Raw genomic sequence first — 19,315 nt, forward strand, 5'->3', positions numbered from 1 at the left:
GTAAGGGCCACGAAATCCTCGAAGGGCTCCGTCAAAAACCGTCCTCGAGGTTTGGGTCCGGCGAAAGGCTTCGCCAGAACAGTGCATGTGAAAGAGATCGTGGGAGAGAGAGAGAGAAAGAAAGAGGGTAACAATGACTGAGAGAGAGAGGGGAAAAAAGGAGAGAGAAGAGGTGAGAATGGTGGTGGTGGGAAGTTGTGGTGGTGAAGGTGATAGAGAAGATGAAGATTAAGGGGCAATGTTTGATCAAGTTAACTTTTGGGTTAAAAAATAATATGCCTCCGAATGTACAAAATAACATGAATTCCTTAGAGACTTTATTCACCGGAGATTATTTTTTATGCTCCAAACCGGAGAAAATTGTGGGTCTTTACTCATAGATGATGATAGGGCGGTTATAGGTAGCTCAAGGAATTTTTTTTTTCATTTTCAATTCTCCAAGACCAAAGGCCTCTCAGACCTTATGTTACTCTCCGCTTATTCTCCTTAACACTTCATAATATAAGGGAACCGACTTATTATTTGTCGCCATTTTGGAGCTTAAAGAAAATTCTTCGGGGAATAAAGACTTAGTCCCAAATTTTTTTAAAGATCCCAATCGGTGAGGATCTTAAGTATTTAATAAATTTGGACTTCAAGACTCTTTACAAGAGGAAACATCTCCTAAAAGAGTCTATCAATCCGGAAACATAACCTATTGAGAATCCTTGGACAAGGTGAGTTCTACATAACGAAGATGCGAGATACTTCTAAAGGGAAACCGTAACATCTTTGGGCTACGAAATAGTAGTTTCAATCCAACAAGGTCGGTCTCAACCGCCACATCATCACTGCCTCATCTGCAGTTGGTTAAAACAACTTATAAAACGTAAACAGCCTAGAAGAAGGTACGCTCTCACGTCCACACAAACACATCACGAACTTCACGGTTCACTTAGTACTCAATATTTTAACTATAAGGGAAATCCAACTATCTTGAGCGTCGGAGAGGTTTCCGAGCTCATTGCAGGTTTTCCCCAAGATCTAAAGGAGCAAAAGGGGGATTGAACGAAGCAGTCTCATCATTCAAAGCGAGATTCAGCATCACAGTCTCACTATTCTAACTGATACTAGAAGGACAAATTTTGACATCAACAGATTGAACTTTGTCTACTTATCTTCATCTTCTCTCTCCTCTCTTCTTCTCTATATCTTTCCCTTCTTTTTTCTATCTCTCGTGCTCGTTATCTTCTCTCTTTACATATTATTTCGTTTTACCTTTTGTATTTACTTGTGCCCTCAAACTTATACTGTTAGGTTTTTAATTTTCTAATCTATTGATTCACAATCCAAGTCTATAGTTAGTAGAATGGATCTTTGATGTAGACTTTGGCGGAAGTGTAAAACTAATAGAATCCAGTAATAAAACTAAGAAGAAACGATAAATAAACAATAATAAACGGAAGATAAACTAGAATAACTGTAAACAAAGAAGATGCAATCAAGGGTTTTTGTATTTAATAATTCAATTGTGTTTAACAAGACAGACTGGACTTCTCTTATATAGAGATTATACCTTTCCTAGTTAGACTCAAATAAGGAAACAAGATAACTACTAAGGATACTTTCCTTGATTGCCAGGACTCTAAATATGGAAACCTTAAAATACTAAACTGGAAACTATGCTAATATAGGATCCTGGTCGTTAGGGCCATGATGAGACATGAAAATGTCGCATCTGAATCTCTTAACTCGGACCAGTTAGTCCAATTCGAGCAGTTACTCTGATGAATTGTGTGTTTCTTTTGTTCAAGAGTCTTTTATAGAATTGAACGCGAAAAACAGATAAAATCGGAATAAAGACACACTTGAGGGCATTTCGGTCATTTGATTGTATTGGTGTTCTAGAAATTTTGGCAAATATTGATACTCGGATGAAACTAGAGTTCAAGACGAACTCGTGGGCGAAGACGGAAGTCGAATCGGAGCCCGAACAAGGAAAATAGAGTAAGTCAAAGTTGAGTCAAAATAAGTTGACCAAATGTCCGACCTATGGTGGTCAGTGACATGTGGCGCTCGGAAGGGACAGAAATCTGATGGCTCAGATCAGTAGCGGGCTCTTTTCGCTCTGTCCTGTTTGTGTATCGGATGAGACGGAGTATATGATCAAGTATAGTCGAGCAACAGTTCCATCCGTACTCCCTAAGGCGCGGGGCTCAATCTAACGGCTGGCGCTCCCACCTTTCTTGATCCGTCATCGTGGCAGCACGTTGAATTTTCTTCTGTTGGGCCGCAATGTAGCTTATCGCCCTCATTGGACAGCTAACCTCTCCATATTTGGAAATTCCATCTTTATCTTCCTTCTTATCTCTATTTCTATAAAAAAATTTGGTCTTTGGTAAAGGGATCTGTCTCTAGTGTATTGGGACACGATTAGTAAAGGGACATTAGTCCTTTTAGTAAGTAGACATTTTTCTCAGAAAAACTAAATAAATCATCATATATTCACTTTCGAATGACAATATTGATAATAATTTCATATTTAAAATTAACCACAAAAAGATAAAATATTTTAATAGTCAAAATCTCTTTCTCTATCTAAAAGCACGGAACAAATGATGAAATAAAATTTGACAGAAAAATTTCGGACAACGTAATCGAAATATTGCCAAAATTTCGACCAATATGGTTGAAATATGCGCAAAATTTCGAGCACTATTGTCGAAATATGAATATTGATCGAAATTTTGGGCATATTTCAACCATAGTGGTTGAAATATGTTTAATATTTCGACCACAGTGGCCGAAATTCTGGCGACAAATAAAAATAAGTAAACATAGTAGCCGAAATATTTACTTTTTAAGAGATTTAATCAAGATTATAAACTAATAGGATTAAATAACAAATGTCTTACATAGGAAAGAAAGAGATGAGAACAACTTAAAAGTAAATAATAATTTAGTGTTTATAGGTGATAGTTGTTTTATAAAATAGGTTGTTTGTAGATGATGGTTGTTTTTAGGTTAAAAATAGGATTTTGTTCTAGGATTTGTGGATCTAAGGAAGTACATGAAAATAAAAAAAAACTTGGATACTTGTATTGTTTTAATCATAGTTTTTATCCAAATAAAAATTAATTTATTCGATTAAATCTCTAAAAAAATGTCTATTTTCTAATAGGTAAAGGGACTTTAAATCTAAAAATATGATGTTTTGGCCATGTCTCTATACTATTTATCCATGTCCCTATACTAACCACCAAAGATTTTATATAGAGATTTTAGAGAGAGAGATTTCTTTTAGTGAGAGAAAGAGAAGTTCTCTCATATAGAAATTGAAGAGGATGACTCGATTCAGAAATATTTTGGAGAGAGAAACGAGAATAGAAAGATTAGAGAGATGGAGAAAGTTTCTTAAACAGAGAAAGAGGGGGTTCATCATCTTTCTATCCTAAGTGTGAGAACTTTTCAAAATAGATTTATGGACAGAAAATCCTTTGTTATTCAGAAAGATTGAAGCAATTTGATTGAAGATGATCGACTGGATAATATATTGAGAGATGAAAAGCTGGAGATGAATATTTTATCAAAAGAAATAGAGATGGAAAGTGAAGACAGAGAAGGAGATTTCATTGAATAATAGAGAGGGAGGGAAATTTATCTCTTTTATCTTGTTACTGACTATAGGGATTTGATTCGAAGTCTACATTAGAAGGATATTCGGTTGAGAGATTTCTATGAAACAGAGATGGAAGATATTTTAAAGAGAGAGAGGTGGATTCAGTTTTTCTTCATCTCTCTATAAAAACAGAGCAGGAAATACAGAAGGGGCATCTCATCTTTGGGGGTAATCCTCTCTGGAGCTCAATTTAAACAGATATATTAGAGAGAGAGAGTAGCTCGACTTGAACAGAAAACCATACCATTTATCATCTTCTTCTTCCTCTGTATTGTCTTTTCTTTTTGTGAGAGAGAGAGAGAGAGAAAAAAAACAGAGAGTGAGTGAAATGGAGATGGAAACAAAGAGTGATTTGTAGAGAGAGAAAGAAAGAAACATCTTGTAAATCTTTATCTAATAAAAATCTTCTTCTTGTTATTTGATGGTGTTAATGGTTTTGATTGAAATAAAAGAGAAAGTGAAACAGTAAAGAAAGAGAAGTTTTGGTGGAGAAGAAGACAATGTTTGGTTAGCAAATCCTGCTGGAAAGTTCTTTTACTAGTTGATGGAAAAAAGTTTTCCTTAGGGTGTGTTTGGATGCCGGCAGGAAATAATATCCAGGGAGAAAAATCTAATCTCTTCTTCCAATTTACATCTTTTTATTTCATATTTGTTTTAATCTCATATTATGATTAGCTAACCATCTTATCTAGGGTATAGATGAAACCTTCATCGTGTTTAATATGTACAACTTTTTTATCACAATATCGTTGTTTAAACTCATGTCATGATCGTAGTAATTTTCTTTCATTGTTTATGCTTCTGGACTTGATCTGTCATTATTAGGTTAAATTCTTTTATGATCGATGCTTGTTAGTTGATAAGCAATATATAGTATCCATGATGTGGTAGACGAGTTCAATCTTGTCGAGGATATAGTTTTCATTAGTTATGACTCTGATTTGATCTATCATTATTAGGTTAGATTCTTTTATGGTTGATACTTATCAATTGTAGCTTAATAGTTGACTTATCATCGTTCGAGAAACCCAGTTATGTAATCTCATTGATGATTATGTTGGCATTTGATCACGATTAGGCGGATTCGAAACCCTAGGCCCTCTCCCCCATTTGAGTTCCTTGTATCATTTGTATTTATTTCTCTTTTTGTTCAAGTACTTTATTAATCACCAAAACCAAAATAAATTTCAAAGAAAACGTCTAAGTTCTAAGTTTTAGAATAGATTTCACTTAGTCTCTGAGGAACGAATCGGTCTTACCGGAACTATTACTTGACGCCCGTATAGTTGCGGGTATAGACCTTCTAGGCCCATAGATTTCAGTTCCGATCTGTCGTTTACGAAAAATGTAGTCCGTCTTTTTTAATGTGTCGAGGTTTCCTTCATACTCGTACTCGCACATTGAGTGAACCATTTCTGAGTGACTTTAATTTTTCAGTGTATGACCGTGAGGCAAAAGTCGAGGCAAAATATATTGAGAAAGTAATTGAGGTCTTGTATGTTCGGAACTGAAATGATGCTCATATTGGCTAGTCACACGCATTACGAGATTAGATTACTCGTGAAGGGATTTTTTGCAATTGTATGGTCTAGTTGGCTTGGATTTCATTTCTATTAGCTTTCGAAAATCTACCGGATAAACATTTTTTAGTCCAAGTTAGATTTGTACCCTTCTAGATTTTTGAAATTTTAGAATTTTGTGGGTATATTCACTGCAAACCCTCACGATACAAAACTCGTCCTATAGGGCAACTTAGAGGTTTAACGGCTTGTTGCACGTGCTAAGTGCAATCATGATTCCCTACGAAAGTGGCGATTTTGGCATAGTTTCATTTTTCTGTTTTGCTCGAGGACTAGCAGGTTGAAGTATGGAAATTCCTTTCTCTAAGTTATAGAGAGATAAACGATAAGCGAATACCGACTTTGTCAGTAATTGCTTCTTTCAGATTAACCGAGATAGACAAAAGATAATGGAGTCGAGGCGAGAATAAATTCTCTTTCCGTAAGACATTTTACACCCTCGTAATAGTACCAATCATTAGGGTGTATGCCTTCAGGATACAACGACTATCCTTTCAGAATTTATGATGGTACTTCTATATTCTGAAAGCGGGCGAACCTTCTTAAACAATATGAGCTCTTAGACTGAAGCGAATAAATCTTCTAGACACTCGGATACATCTCTCTTCGGAATTCCAGACACACCAGAATATTTTTAAAATCGAAAAATATATTCCAGACATACCAGACCACGGATTTCAAGAGAGAAGGGAAGAAGAAAATAGACGGAATTCACTCGGAGACTTCTTTCTTCAGAATTCTAGATATACTAGAATATTTCTAACATCAGAATTATATTCTAGACACACCAGAATACTGATTTTAGAATAGAAGAGAATGAATTGGATGAAGAATAGAATGATTTTGTGTTGTTTATATAGGACTCGAATAGGTACATGTGTCTTTTGCGGTTAAGGGACACAACTACTCGAAACTAGGGACTAAACTTGAAGTTTGGATCAAGTTTAGAGTCGGTTGAAATATGGGACGTTAGATTAGGCTCAATTACTCGGGTGGAATGCCCACCGTAAAATGGAGCAAGATGAGCCCGAATTCGTCCCAACAGATCAAGAAAGTGACCGTTAGATGAGGATCTGTTTAAATCCCGAATTTGGCCCGACAAGCAGAAGACGCGCGCCGTTGGATCTTGCTGATCCCACGCGTCTGGCTTCGTCCCGACACTGTCCCGAGGATTTCAAAGACCGCCAGATCTCGCGAAATCCCGCGTAGTAAACGCGCCCGTCCAGCTCTGGACATGCTCACTTCGTTCAAATGGCCCCCAAATTGACTTCTCCAACTTGACGCTTTAGTCCCTATTTCAACAGATCTTCGTCCAAAATTTAAACTTGAATTTCTCATTCATTCGGGATCGGATTTGAGTGATTCTTGGCTCTAAGTTTCAGAGCTCGACGAGGCGAACACAATTGATCATTCTGTTTCTGACTTTGACGAGTCGGGTCAAGTCAAAATCGACTCTAATTCCAACCGTCGACAACCTCCTCATGTAAGTGATTTTCTCTCGTCTATCTCACTATAGATTGGTCCACAGATGAGTCATGAAATCATTAGGAATCCTATCTACCTTGAACAAAAATATAACCACTAGTGGAACTGACTTCATGCTTATAAGAAACCCAATTTGCATCACATTAACCGTGCAATACAACAAGGAATTTACTGTAATGCAAACTAAAGTCAACAGTACCTCCGAGGTATTTCAGTAAATGATGAAGTGCATTTCAGTGCTCATCACTATTGTTGTGAGGATAACGACTGAGTCTGCTGCATACGTTATATATAGTCGAGTATAGTTCATCAAGAATCTCACACTTTACTTTGATCTTAGCATAACCCGTTTGTGAAACACTAAGACCAAGTTTAGAATGTGATTCCTAGAAATTAGGGGTGAGCAGCAGTCGGTTTTTTCGGTTTTGGTTCAAGCCGGAGTCGAACCAATAAGTGGCAGTTTGACTAAATCATCGGTCGAAGTCGAGTCGATCATTCGACCGGCCGACATGGTTCGACTCAGTTGAGTTCGGTTGATCGGTTTAACCGAACACAATTTAGGGAAAATGACAAAGTAATGTTATTCATTTCATTGGGTATCCGGAAAATAAAAGTTAAGAGTCCATCGTACTTTTCCACCATTACATATATTGAAAATAAAAATTAAAAATTTATCGTACTTTTCCACCATTACAAACAAAAAAAGAAGTAGAGGTGCGAATGTAAAATCTATATATAATTAAGTTACTAACTAAGAATGAGTTGTGGTACATACAATATTAGTGAAGACTTACCTCTAAAAATCTTTCAATCAAGTTGAATAGGTTGTAGTTGACGAAGCCGACAACAACAACAACTAGGAAGGAAGACAAATTTAGACTTGGAAGACTTGATTATGGTTTTCCTAATTTTTCCCTTATTAACTTTACAAAATTATTATTTCCTCTTTCCAAAGAGTTCGATTGGTTCGGTTTGAGTGGTTTCTAGAAACCCAAGCCAAGGCCGAACCAAGTCGATTTGGATTTTTCGGTTTTTCGGCCGAACCGAGTGGAACGGTGATCGGTGCGGTTCGACTTGGTTTGGTTTGGGCGATTGGTTCCGGTTTTGCTCACCCCTACTAGAAATGGCATACCCATAACGTGATTTAGGGCTGGGAAAACGGTCCGGCAACCCGGGATCCGGCCCGTTCGGCCCGGACCGAATAGACCCGCAGACCGACATGTACCCGAGCCGGGCTTACCCGCCCCGAGAGGATCGGGCTAATAAGGCGGGACTCGGACAGGCACCCAATTCCGAGTCCCGGCCTGTTTGGTCCGTCCGACACCAGAGCCCGCTGGAGAGTCTGACGGATAGCCCGATAAAACTCACGATCCGTGTGAAATGGTTTAGATCCAACGGCGTAGATAGGGCATCTCTTCGTATTATATCTCAGCAGTTAGATCAAGTTGCCCCTTCATTTCTTATAAAACCCCTCCCCAACCAGAAACCCTAACAGCTAACCCTAAATAATCTCTCTCTCCGCCTCTCTCTCTCTCTAACTCAGACGGAAACCACTACTAACCCTAAATCACGTACCACTTCATCTCATCTAACCTCATGTATTCTTCTTTTCCTAAGGATTTCGATTTCTGAAGATCCCTTTCTTACTCTTTTTTTCCCCTCGAGAATTAGGGTTATTATTGTTAGTTTTAGGAATAAAAAGATGGAAGGATTTGGTAAACAGGGAGTTGGAATTCATGAAACTTTTAATCTAAGCAATTTCGCAGAGAGTTCTTCAGGAGATCTTTTTCTTCTTAACTAGGTCTTTGTGTTTATATTAATAACTTCATAGATTTGGTCTGTTTTAGTGATAATGGATGATCATGGTGGCTCTCTGTTCTTCTTTTATCCATCTTTTTTTCTTTCTTTGTTTGAATTATTTTTCATTAGGCTTAATTAGGTTTTTGTTATCTTTGATTAGTTTAAGTAATCTATCTAATGCTGTCACTTAAGTGTAAGATCTTATATGACCCACAATTTGGATTCTTAAGATCCTCTAAAGTTGGAAGTAACCTATCAAATTAGCTTCAACTTGGAGATTATGAAATTTTTCGAGTACTTTTTAGCATTAGTCTCTGAAAGTGCAGGGGTTTGTGTTTGAATTATTTTCATGTTTTTTGATTTAGGGCTTGTGTTTGAATGATTTTCTTAATGTTTTCTATTAATTCAGGAGCACTGTTTGATGCATCACAATATCCATTCTACGTTGTGGAGGAAGTTGAATGAGGAGGTTAAGAAGAGGATGATGTTGATGCCCTATCTGTTTTTAAGCTTTAATTTGTAAATTTAAAGCAGATATGTAATTATATAATTTAGACCAGATATCTGTATTTTAAGCTTTAATTGTTTTTTTTTTTCTTACGTCACAAAAACCCGAGCCCGTCCCACCCGAGCCCGTTGGAACCCGCTCGGGCAGTCCGGCTCGGACGGGCTACGGGCTCTTATAGTGAGTGTTTGGTCCGGCCCGATCCGCCCGACTCCCTATCGCGGGCTCGGCTTATCCGAGCCCGAGCCGCATAAGCCGAGCCCGATCCGCCCGAGTCCGGTTCATAGTTGCCCGAATGTCCGAGCCCGTCCGTGCCCGCCCGATTCCCACCCCGTGATTATGGAATTCGATTATATTTTATTCCCCAATTTTTTCGGGATCTTTTGACCTCCAAACCAATCACCAAATATGGCGAGCTAACCCAACTCATACAACCCACAATCAGTACCACTCATTCACCGGAAGTAGGACTAAACCAACTTCCACAGTCATTTCCAGCAATCTTCACCACCTTCTAACCCTTCTCCTATCCAAGTCACCACCGGTGTTCCTCTCACCGGCGCTGTACCTATTTCCTCTTCCGCTCTCTCAGTCACCGAGCAAAACGAGCCAAAGAAGTGGTATTCATATACATATTTATACTGGTTTCTTTTAACTTCGAATTTGTTTTTAACGAAATGGGTATTGGTTAAATTTTACAGATTTAGGTCCACTGGTATAAAGAAAACCCTAAAGGAGGAAGCTTTGGATGATCTGAAAGGGATTCGGGTGACTTCAGTTGAGGGAGAATAGGCCCCCTTCATCTTCAGGCTTTGCTAGGTAGACTTACTTCATCTATTCATAAGGTTAGGCGTTAATAAAGTGTGAAATATGAAGTAGTCTCATGTTTAATCTATTTGAATGGTTGGGAACTGCTCTCAATGGCGAGAAAATGATAGTAAAAGCATTGATACTGGAAAGGTTTCTTGTAATTTTGGCAATTATTGAACAGTCCAGAAAGCTTTTCTACTTTTCCCCTGAGTGTGGAGGGTTCTCCAATGTTACGTGGTTCGCGAATCGCTCTGTTACGTGGTATAGGTACCGTTACGTGGTACGCTACCATGCGGGTATCGTGGCCGCTAAGGGTATACTTCTTTGGTACGCCATTTTTTATTACACTACGTTTTGGACTATTTTCCTAGACAATATGTACTCCTTATGATGCATTTGTAGGTACACCCACTCTTAGACATCCTTTCTCCAGAAAACTTTCAATCTAACAAGTTAATCAAAAAAAGTTCTTGTAGTTAACTACACAACTACTCGAATTTATAGATTTTTTACAAAGATTTTAGGTTAATTAAGACTAAAATTCCGGTATGCTAATTTTGAGGTACTAGATTGCGAACCCACCCAAAAAGGGTACGGTAATTGGGTACTCGGTACGCAGAGTGGAGGAGAGTATCTGGTAACGTTGGGGTTCTCTTTCTTTCATTGGTCTTCACTGATACATTATACATCTGCACCAGGGTTAATAAGCTTCTCTAAATTTGCAATTAGAAAATTATGCAATTCACTTAAATCGAAATTTCTTGTTCTCCCCAGTTGTGCAGGTTCGCAAGATAACTATAACAATAAGGTCTTGTATGAGATTTATGCGTTTTGTTGGTGTTTAAAGTCCCAATTACAGCTTATGACTTACTCCTTTCATCTGTTATCTGCGGGACAATTGTTAATGATTTGTGCTATGGTGCTACCTATCAACAATTGTTTTCGGCGTCTACTCAGTTGGTTTAATTCTTTACTCTAGCCAGCTTACTTTCGATTCTTTTATGGATGAGTAGATAGATGAAGATACGTCTGATAAGATGAGGACTTGACAATTGTATCGACCTAAAGTTTTTTAGATTATGACAACTTTACTAATAGTGACACTGACACAGATCACCGTTCAGACGGGTCTCAGGAGCCAAAGTTACGCAGGCAAAGGTTTTCCTCACATTCATCTTTTGAAAATATATCTTCGTTGAATTCCATTGTAATGATTTTCTTCTCTATCTTCTGCAGTTGAGGTAGTCCTTTACCATGTCTATGTTATCTTAAATCCTAAGCCTTAACCATTAATGGGTTACGTTTTAGTTTTTAGTAATCAGAATATGTGTTTCTTCGTCTGATGTCTTTTCTAATGTAATCAGAACATGGTCTTTGTTATCTAGTGAAATTTGCGTTTAGCTAGTTCGCTCAAATTATCTATATTTAAGTGTAATTTCACCGAAACATCTAAATCAACTAGTTCTCAATTATGGCAATTTATCAGCTTTCAATTAATGAACATAAATGATACTACTCATTTCTACCAGATCTTACATGTATGTATGTGTGCCATTAGAGTTTAGAGTTTCCTTTTATTATAAGTTTCTAAACTTTAACTGAAAGAAAGTATCTAATGGGTCGTAAAAGAACAAGCTATTTTGAAGCAGGAATAAGATTTGAACACCAGAGGTAAAAAAAGCAAAACCATAAGACTTGTTTATTTCTATATCCCCACAAACTTATCAGCTTGTTATGTGATGACAAAGTTTCCCCCAAGGCAGGACTTGTAATTGCAGTTACTCATGATGTAATTTCCAGTAGTTGAGCCCAAGGTTGAGTTCGTGCTTCATATCTTATTTGTCCACTTACAGGCCTCTTCAGTAAGCCTCGATTGCACGGTTGATACTGATGCAATGGAACTGAATTAGTGTCGAGAAAATGCAGGAAGAACACCATAAAGATCGACGAAGCAAACATTGGAATGGGCCCAAATATCCAAAACAACAAGGTGGTGGCAAAGTAAAGCGCTCGAAGTCCAAGAGACCAGAAATTGCTTCCCCTTATCACTGCCATTTCCACATATTTCACAGGTATATCGGTATTTGGAGTACTCATCAGAAAGTTTGCATGAACGAAGTACCTCGTTGATTGAATAAACGAAGCAAAAGCTAAAAGGAAACAAGACAGCAAACTTATGTATTTGACAGTAATGGTGGAAGAGCTTGTGTCTCCAAATACCAGATCACTCATGAAGATATTATTCGAAGAGCTTCCAACCCATGCTCCAATAAGTGAACTCAGGCCAATCGAGAGGGAAGCTAAGTAAGTTGCTGCTCCAATATTGCTTGAAATCACATTCAAAGCTGTACCAGTACTAGTATTAGAATCATCCTGAAAAGAAAAAAAAAACAAGAACAACGCATTAAATCTGTTGCTTCATTCGCTAAATCAAGCGAACAAAAATAACGAAGATGGATGGGTGGAGAATGGGAGAAATCTAACCTGCATCATTCTTTCAACCCATGCTTTTTTATTATGATTCTCATAACCAATTACGGTGGTATGAGGAAATTTGATTATTCTGTATAGCAGGAAAAGATGATAACCAAACATGACTAATAATCCAGATGGGACCAAGATCACATCCAGGTATTCCTTTTTCAAAACCATCTTCTTTCTCTCTATAATTTTATTATTAACTAAAACTCCATTGAATGACAGATATCTTTCTGATTTGATTTATGTTTTTGGTATATAAGGGTATTATGTAACATAGAAGATTCATGGTTATACTTCTTTTTTGAAAAAGAAGCTTTATATCTATTTGTCTTATCTATATTATAGTTTCTGATGCTTGGGGCAACCAACAAACACAGCTTGCAAGTCATGGATAGATTGCTTGTACTCAAATAAACAAACACCTAATAATTGCATGTCTCTATCTCTAAATTATTGACACAAATTAGGCAGAATTCTAAACTGAAGTTTCCTGGATTCAACTTTTTCTGTTGAAAATTCTGTTCTATTTCACTTTTACTTTTGTGGGTTCAGAGGTTAGGGAGTGTAAAACATGTTTCTGTTCTTAAATCTATCTTCACACTTCATCGATGTAATATCTCATATATATATATATATATATATATATTTGAAAGCTAACTTCTTGAACTAATAGGAGTGGGTAGCCAGAGTTCTAAAGGAGGTTCGACACCTTGATCATGTTGTTTTCTGGCAGATGGGCAGGCAACTTGGGAATCACAATCACATTGGTCATGTGCTGTTGGCGTGTTGCGGCAGGCTAGAATACAGAAAGAAGGGTAATTTGTCTAAAATACTATCAGTATCAATAGAAGGTGAAGAGGTGCGACATAGAACATATCTTTTGTTAGGGCAAATAATACGAGCTTAGTGTATTGTTGCAAATGAGCTCAGGGCAACAGTTACAGCTTCCTTTCTTTGAACTAGTTATCTTTTAAAATGGTAATAAGTATTTTATGGTTGGGGTAGAATAGCACTGAGTACTACTTTATATCAATATAGTTGTTCGATAAGTGAAAATGAGAGGGAGCAAAAACTTGTTCTAGTTGAACTCTACTTTGTAGGAATATAGTCGATTTTCACATGCAAAAATTTCTTATGTAAAAAACGGGCCTGGACAGGGTAAGTGGATAAATTTTGGAGTGGATGCTTTTCTTCCTTTTTCAAGAAACAATTTAAGAGGTATCTACTCCTTACTTTGTAAGAATGGTCCCCCCATGGGTGTGTCTTCTTCACTCATTACCAATTGTTTTGAGTTGGATACCCATAAACTTAAACATGGTATCAGAGCTAGGCCTTCACGTGGTAGGCTTAAAAGCCACACGTGCTAGGCTCAAAGAACGTCACATGTGAAGAGACGTGCGAGAATAGTCCCACATGGGTATCTAGGTCTTCTTCGTTCATTGTCAATTATGTTTAAGGTGTTGCTTTTTTTCTTGGTCGCGGCTTTGGGGAATAACGAAAATTCTCCGGGTAATAAAGATTTTTCTTAAAACTAGTCAAATAAGATTGACTTTTATGTTTCTTTTTATTACTAAGGGGCTTCTAATTTTAGAAGATGCTATGAAAAAAAGACTCCTCCATCTCATCACCTCTCTCTACCACCTCATCTTCACGCCATCTCATCATCTTCTCCGGCGAAGGTCGCCGACCGGTCAATTTCTCTCTCCTCTCTCTCTCTCCAAATTTTTTTTCCTTTCCTCTCTCTCTCTAGAACAGATCTAAAGAGAGAGGTGTTAATCACGAATAGACCTAGGTCTGTTCGTGTAGATCACGAACAAACCTGGTCTGTTCGTGATGAACACCTCTCTCTAGATATGTTATAGAGAGAGAGAGAGAGAGGAAAGAGAAAAAAAATCAATTTTAATTTCTTTTTTCTGTTAAAGGTCGCCGGCCATATCTTGAGAGAGATAGGAAAGAGAAAAAAAAATCAATTTTAATTTATTTTTTTTGTTGAAGGTCGCCGGCCGGAAAATTGGCCAGTCGGCGACCTTCGCCGGAGAAGATGATGAGGTGGCGAGAAGATGAAGTGGCAGATAGAACATATGTGATGGAGGAGAACTTTCAAAAAAATGTATTATGTATTCCCCATAAAAATTTATTCCCCGGAGAACTTTCAAAAAAATCTGGATTCCCTCAAGAATTTATTCCCCGGAGAACTTTCTTTATTCCCCAAAGCTGCAGCCTTTTTTTTTAATGTATGAATCTGAATTTACTTAATTGAATTTGTTGAATCTCAATTGTCTGAATTAGTTTACAAATTAGATGTTTGTTTTATGAATTTGAATTATTAAGTCTGAATTGAAAATTTGACAATTATACCCTCACTTAACATTTGTGACCAAAAAAAAAAAAATCCTATTTCTATTTCTCCTTGTACGGAAGTCACCTAACCTATTATGGGTTTTTAAAGCCTAACATAACGTAATAGGGTTTTTTGAAATCAGTCTCCCTCTTCAACCCTCTCGACCTCTCCTTCTTTCTCACCCTCTCTCTCTAGGCGAAATTATCAAAGAAATCAGGGTTTCAGTGGTGGTGGTAATCAGTTGTCTTGGTGGTGGCGGTTTATTTCTCTCTCCCATTGGTTGATATCACTCACTCTCTCTGTCTGCCTCCTTTTTCTTTCTATAAAACCAAAGATCAGACCACTAAACCCTCGCCAGATACGACGAGGGTTCAGACCTCTTGTGGTGGTGTATTTTGTAGTGGTTGTTGACATTTGGGCGATTTATCTTGTTTAAGATTTCAGGGTTCACAGATTCGGCGAGGGTTTTCATTAGATCCGACTTCCACCAAGACTACTACTGGTTTATAGTGGTGGTGGCCTGGTTTGTGGTGGTGGTGCAATTTCGTCTTTTGTGGTCGTGGGATCTTGTTTGTGGTAGTGGTGGTTGTGCGATTTTGTTGGTGCAGTTTTGTTGGTGGTGGCGGTGGCAGTGGTGCAATCTTGTTTGCGGTGGCGGTGGTGCAATCTTGTTTGTGGCTAAGTGGTGGTGGCGGTGATGTAGATATGAGAGATTCTTTTTTAAATTAGAGGGGTACAATTCTCATTTCATACATTTCAGAAATTTGACTTTGTTTTCAGACAATAATCTAATTCAGCTAACTTTTCAGATTTTCATATATTGAAAAACAAACATTTAAACTGAAAAAATAAAAATACAACCGGCACCTAAGTTGGATGATCACAAGATATTGGTAACTAAACAAGCACTAGGAAGGGTGAAAGTGATTTTTTGAGGTGAGAGAAAAGTTCTTGTTCTTCCCTCTTCCTTTCCATCACAAACCCTAACCCCTTTCATAGATCTACACCAGCTACTACCACTCACAACTTCTTGCCAATCACTTACTATTATTACTAGATCTACAACACACACAGTGCTACCCTTTTTCCACAGAAAAACCCTAACTCCATTGCATCCTTCTACAACAACCCTAGTTGCTTGACCTAGAAAATCTACCCTTTCTCATCTAGGAATCAAATCAAACCTTCTTTCATCCTCAATTCTCACATGCAACCTCAAAAATCAACCATCGGATCACCCAGTATCTTTATCAACCCAAGAAATTAAACAATCAACCAATCACAGCCACTCAGATACGATTGATTTCATAAAAAATACTCACAGATCTGTTCTCCTCTACCATCAAATCTCTACACAAACTTCAATAATCGACCTCAATCTCTCGGCATCACCTAGATTATACCCGTAGTACATCATAACCTAGCTTCATCAGGTATTAACCCCTTCCCTCAGACAACCTCAATACTGGAGCCTTTATTTTGAAGCAGAAGATACCTAGGAGAGGATTAAGAGAGCCTCCAATCGATCAGGGAAGTCCACTTTAAACCCTCGTCTAATACTTACGATTTTACTTGAAGCTTATGTGATTATTAGCCCTCATTTTACTCCTTTTGATTTCTATGGGCATCTTGACATGTAAATTCTTGACATGTAAGCTCATGAACTTCATCCTAATTTATTCTTGTATGGTTCTCATCATGCCGAAGAAAATCCTAGTATCTGATTTCAATTTTGTCGGTCGTCCGGTCATGTTGAACCTTTATGCATATTTCGATCACAACTCTAATCTTCATTACATAGTGTTATCTTCTTGTCGATATAATTGCGTTCTTGATCGGGTTTCCATGTTAGTTTCATCCATCTTTAACGGTAATCATTTTAGGAACATTAATCGCACAGTAGATAGCCACTTTGGCCTCTGGAGCAGCCGAGTAACAAATAGAATCCATCTCAACTTTCCATTCGAACCCGGTCGACACTTTACTTCGAATAGAATTCTTCAAATTTTCCATGTAGTTCTTGTAGCATATCTCTTCCAGATCTCTTTTTGTTGAATACCTTTATATATGGTTATCAAATAGACATGACTTTCCATTCAATCGGACCAGTAATTACAAGCATATATCTTAACTTTCCCTTCGATCCCGGTCTGCATTCAACTTTGTATATTAATCTCCAACTTCGTCGTGCAGTTGATGTTACTTATCTTCCAGCTCACTTTTTGTTGAGTACAGGTGTCTTTGGTAATATTATAGATTTAACTCTGATTCCAATTTCTGTAACATGTTCACTTCCACCCCTTTACGCAAGTTTATTGCGATCCTTTGTCGGATTAGCAGGGTATTCATACTCGGGCTATGACGGCGATCCCATTTCCCAGGTATCTGAACTTTTTCTACATTGTAGAATTCGATTGGATATGGTCTCTGTACATGGAGAATACTGGCGGGATACCCCGGAATCATCCTATGGTTCCATCTTGCAGACACCCTCGTTTCTTTCGGAACTTTTGGGTGAATGTTTAATCCATCTTAAGTGTCACAGGAAGTTAGATACGAGCTTCATCTTTATAGCTACCAAACGGACTCTCAAGACGAAATATTATATCTTACTCAAGAAGAGCTATCAGCCTTGCAAGCTGCAGAGTGAAGAATGCTCTACAAACCGAAGTTATACAATGCACCTCTTCAGTTCTGATATTTTGTTGTACCACTTTACTTACTGTATTTGTATTTTTCTTCTTACCTTACTGTAATAGACGCTTTTATGTTAATGTATTCCTTTCAACAAAAAAAAAAAAAAAAAAAGTTGGATGATCACAAACTTAATTTGTTTTAGTGACCATTCAAATTTCATCATATATGAAATCCTATGGTATGTGGTGATACACTGATAATTAAACTCAGTGGGGGCAAGCATGACAACATATGGAGTTGAGTGAAAACCTACTGTCCTACTCTACTGATGAGAGGAAAATGGCAGTTCAGGAAAATTAGTCTTACACGCTGAATGGCCCAGCTGATCTGGTTTGACAGCTTCCATGTGCAATTTAATAAGACTTTGAAAATTCAGGGCAGCTTAAACTACTACAAAATTAATAAGACTTTAAAAATTCAGGCAGCTTAAACTACTACAAAAGGCACTGTTAATATGTTATTACTTTTTATAACTGGACTCTCTGTAACGCCCCAAATCTAAACTTTCATGTTGGTCGCCATAAAAATCTAAACTCAAAGCGTTTCTCCGCAGAACAGTAAACATAGTCGAATATAAACTTAATGATTGTTGCTTCATCTAAGTTTGGGGATAAATCATTCACATTGGAAGTCTCACTTAAACTGCCATATCATTCCATGGACGTGAGACTGAACCTTCCTGGATACTTCATCTTTTGGGTTGACCCTCAAATCTTCCGATTACTATTGTATGGGGAGTCATCAACCCTTAATCCAGTAGGTTTACAGTAACTTTTCTTTCCTTTTTCTTTCATCATCGTCTGGCTGAAGACGATAAACTTAGCGCTTCTTGAGAGGCAACCCATGCTTCTGATATAGGACAGTGGAGTATGGTAATATCTTCCCTCTCATCTTTTTATTTTTGGCAAAGTTTTCAGAACATTGAGGACAATGTTCGGTTTAAGTTTGGGGATAGGGAAGAACGTTTGCTAAGTCCTTCATTTCGAAAATTCAAGAGGGTTCAAAAATTTTCAATTTTGGACCGAAAATGTGAGTCTAATAGTTGTTTTTGGCATGTTAATAGTTATAGAGTCGAGTTGATCGTACTATCCGGTTGTTAAAGGTTTCTTCATGAATGTCGAGTCTTGAGGTCGTATGTGTGCTAGTATATGAGTATTATGAAAGTGAAGGGTAGACAGTTCTGAGAGAACTAGATTAATCATTAGTGGAGACGTAACCCTTGTGAGATTTCTGAGCCTTTGTATTACCTTTGAGCGTACTCTTCTGCGCTGACTCTGAGTAGAGTGAAGAGCTACTCAACCTCGCAACTTTAATAAAAAGAGCTCATTTGATCTCGTGTGCTCAACTTCCATAGCCACTAGGAGTGACATCAGGATAGCGAATAAACCTTACTCTTGTAGTCCATAAAACCCGATAATAGTGTCAACTTTAGGAAGACGGATACTCCATCATCCATTCAACATATGACTCCCGAGAATGAAGACATGGAAAGTAAAGAAAGAAGAATGTGAAAGCAAAGTGTGAAAAATGGAAAAGTTGATTGTTGAGAATACTAGTGTTGGTATTGCATTGTTTGTAGTTGTGTTCAAAAAAAAAAAAGATGAGAAAAATCTCTGAAAAAGAAAGTGTGTATAGTGTGTATGAAAGTTCATGTGAACTTTACTTTATTATGTAAAATAAGTGTTCGAAGCAAAAAGCTAAGTATGGAAGTTGCTTGAAGTTCTCTAGCATTGAAGGCGTCGACATTCTCGGGATCTCATCATCATCCATCTCATCACTTGTATCCGTTGACCTTTAGGAAGCATTATTAGAGGGTAGAGTGGGTGAGAAGGGTAAGTGAGCTTCCCCATTCCATTTAGTGGTTATATTCCTTTTCGTAGATCATTCGTCCTAAAATATTGTCCTCACCCCTTTTTATGTGATGAGTCTATAGTCGTGATCACACTCACACATAAGAG

General features: G+C 37.6%; 1 protein-coding gene and 2 long non-coding RNA genes across 4 annotated transcripts; 2 read left to right on the top strand and 1 right to left on the bottom strand.

Annotated features, from left to right (window-relative positions):
* Positions 1-9,394: 9,394 nt before the first annotated feature.
* On the top strand, positions 9,395-11,987 carry LOC147548915 (uncharacterized). Of its 2 annotated transcripts, XR_015237731.1 has the most exons (5): positions 9,395-9,648; positions 9,730-9,847; positions 10,613-10,798; positions 10,951-10,996; positions 11,692-11,987. It is a non-coding gene; the product is annotated as an uncharacterized LOC147548915 (long non-coding RNA). The 2 variants fall into 2 exon arrangements; XR_015237732.1 differs by lacking the exon at positions 10,613-10,798.
* Positions 11,308-12,593, bottom strand: LOC147548916 (spastin, putative (Protein of unknown function, DUF599)). Its single transcript, XM_086669634.1, has 2 exons — positions 12,323-12,593; positions 11,308-12,211 (listed from the first exon to the last, which is right to left on the bottom strand). Exons 1-2 carry the CDS (start codon positions 12,488-12,490, stop codon positions 11,621-11,623), a joined length of 759 nt encoding a protein of 252 aa, XP_086525760.1. The 5' UTR covers positions 12,491-12,593; the 3' UTR covers positions 11,308-11,620.
* Positions 12,327-13,529, top strand: LOC147548917 (uncharacterized). The gene is made up of 3 exons (XR_015237733.1): positions 12,327-12,469; positions 13,053-13,134; positions 13,171-13,529. It is a non-coding gene; the product is annotated as an uncharacterized LOC147548917 (long non-coding RNA).
* Positions 13,530-19,315: the final 5,786 nt, after the last annotated feature.

The sequence above is a fragment of the Eschscholzia californica genome, unplaced genomic scaffold, assembly GCF_041429995.1.
Source record: "Eschscholzia californica isolate CP2 unplaced genomic scaffold, dmEscCali1.0.p SCAF_3, whole genome shotgun sequence".
Taxonomy (NCBI): Eukaryota; Viridiplantae; Streptophyta; class Magnoliopsida; order Ranunculales; family Papaveraceae; genus Eschscholzia; species Eschscholzia californica.

What these genes read in the sequence shown, in the direction of transcription:
- LOC147548916 (XM_086669634.1), bottom strand. Translation starts at nt 12,490, where the DNA reads ATGGTTTTGAAAAAGGAATACCTGGATGTGATCTTGGTCCCATCTGGA. An exon ending in GGGTTGAAAGAATGATGCAG is followed by an intron (nt 12,212 to 12,322) that starts GTTAGATTTCTC and finishes TTTTCTTTTCAG; the next exon opens with GATGATTCTAATACTAGTAC.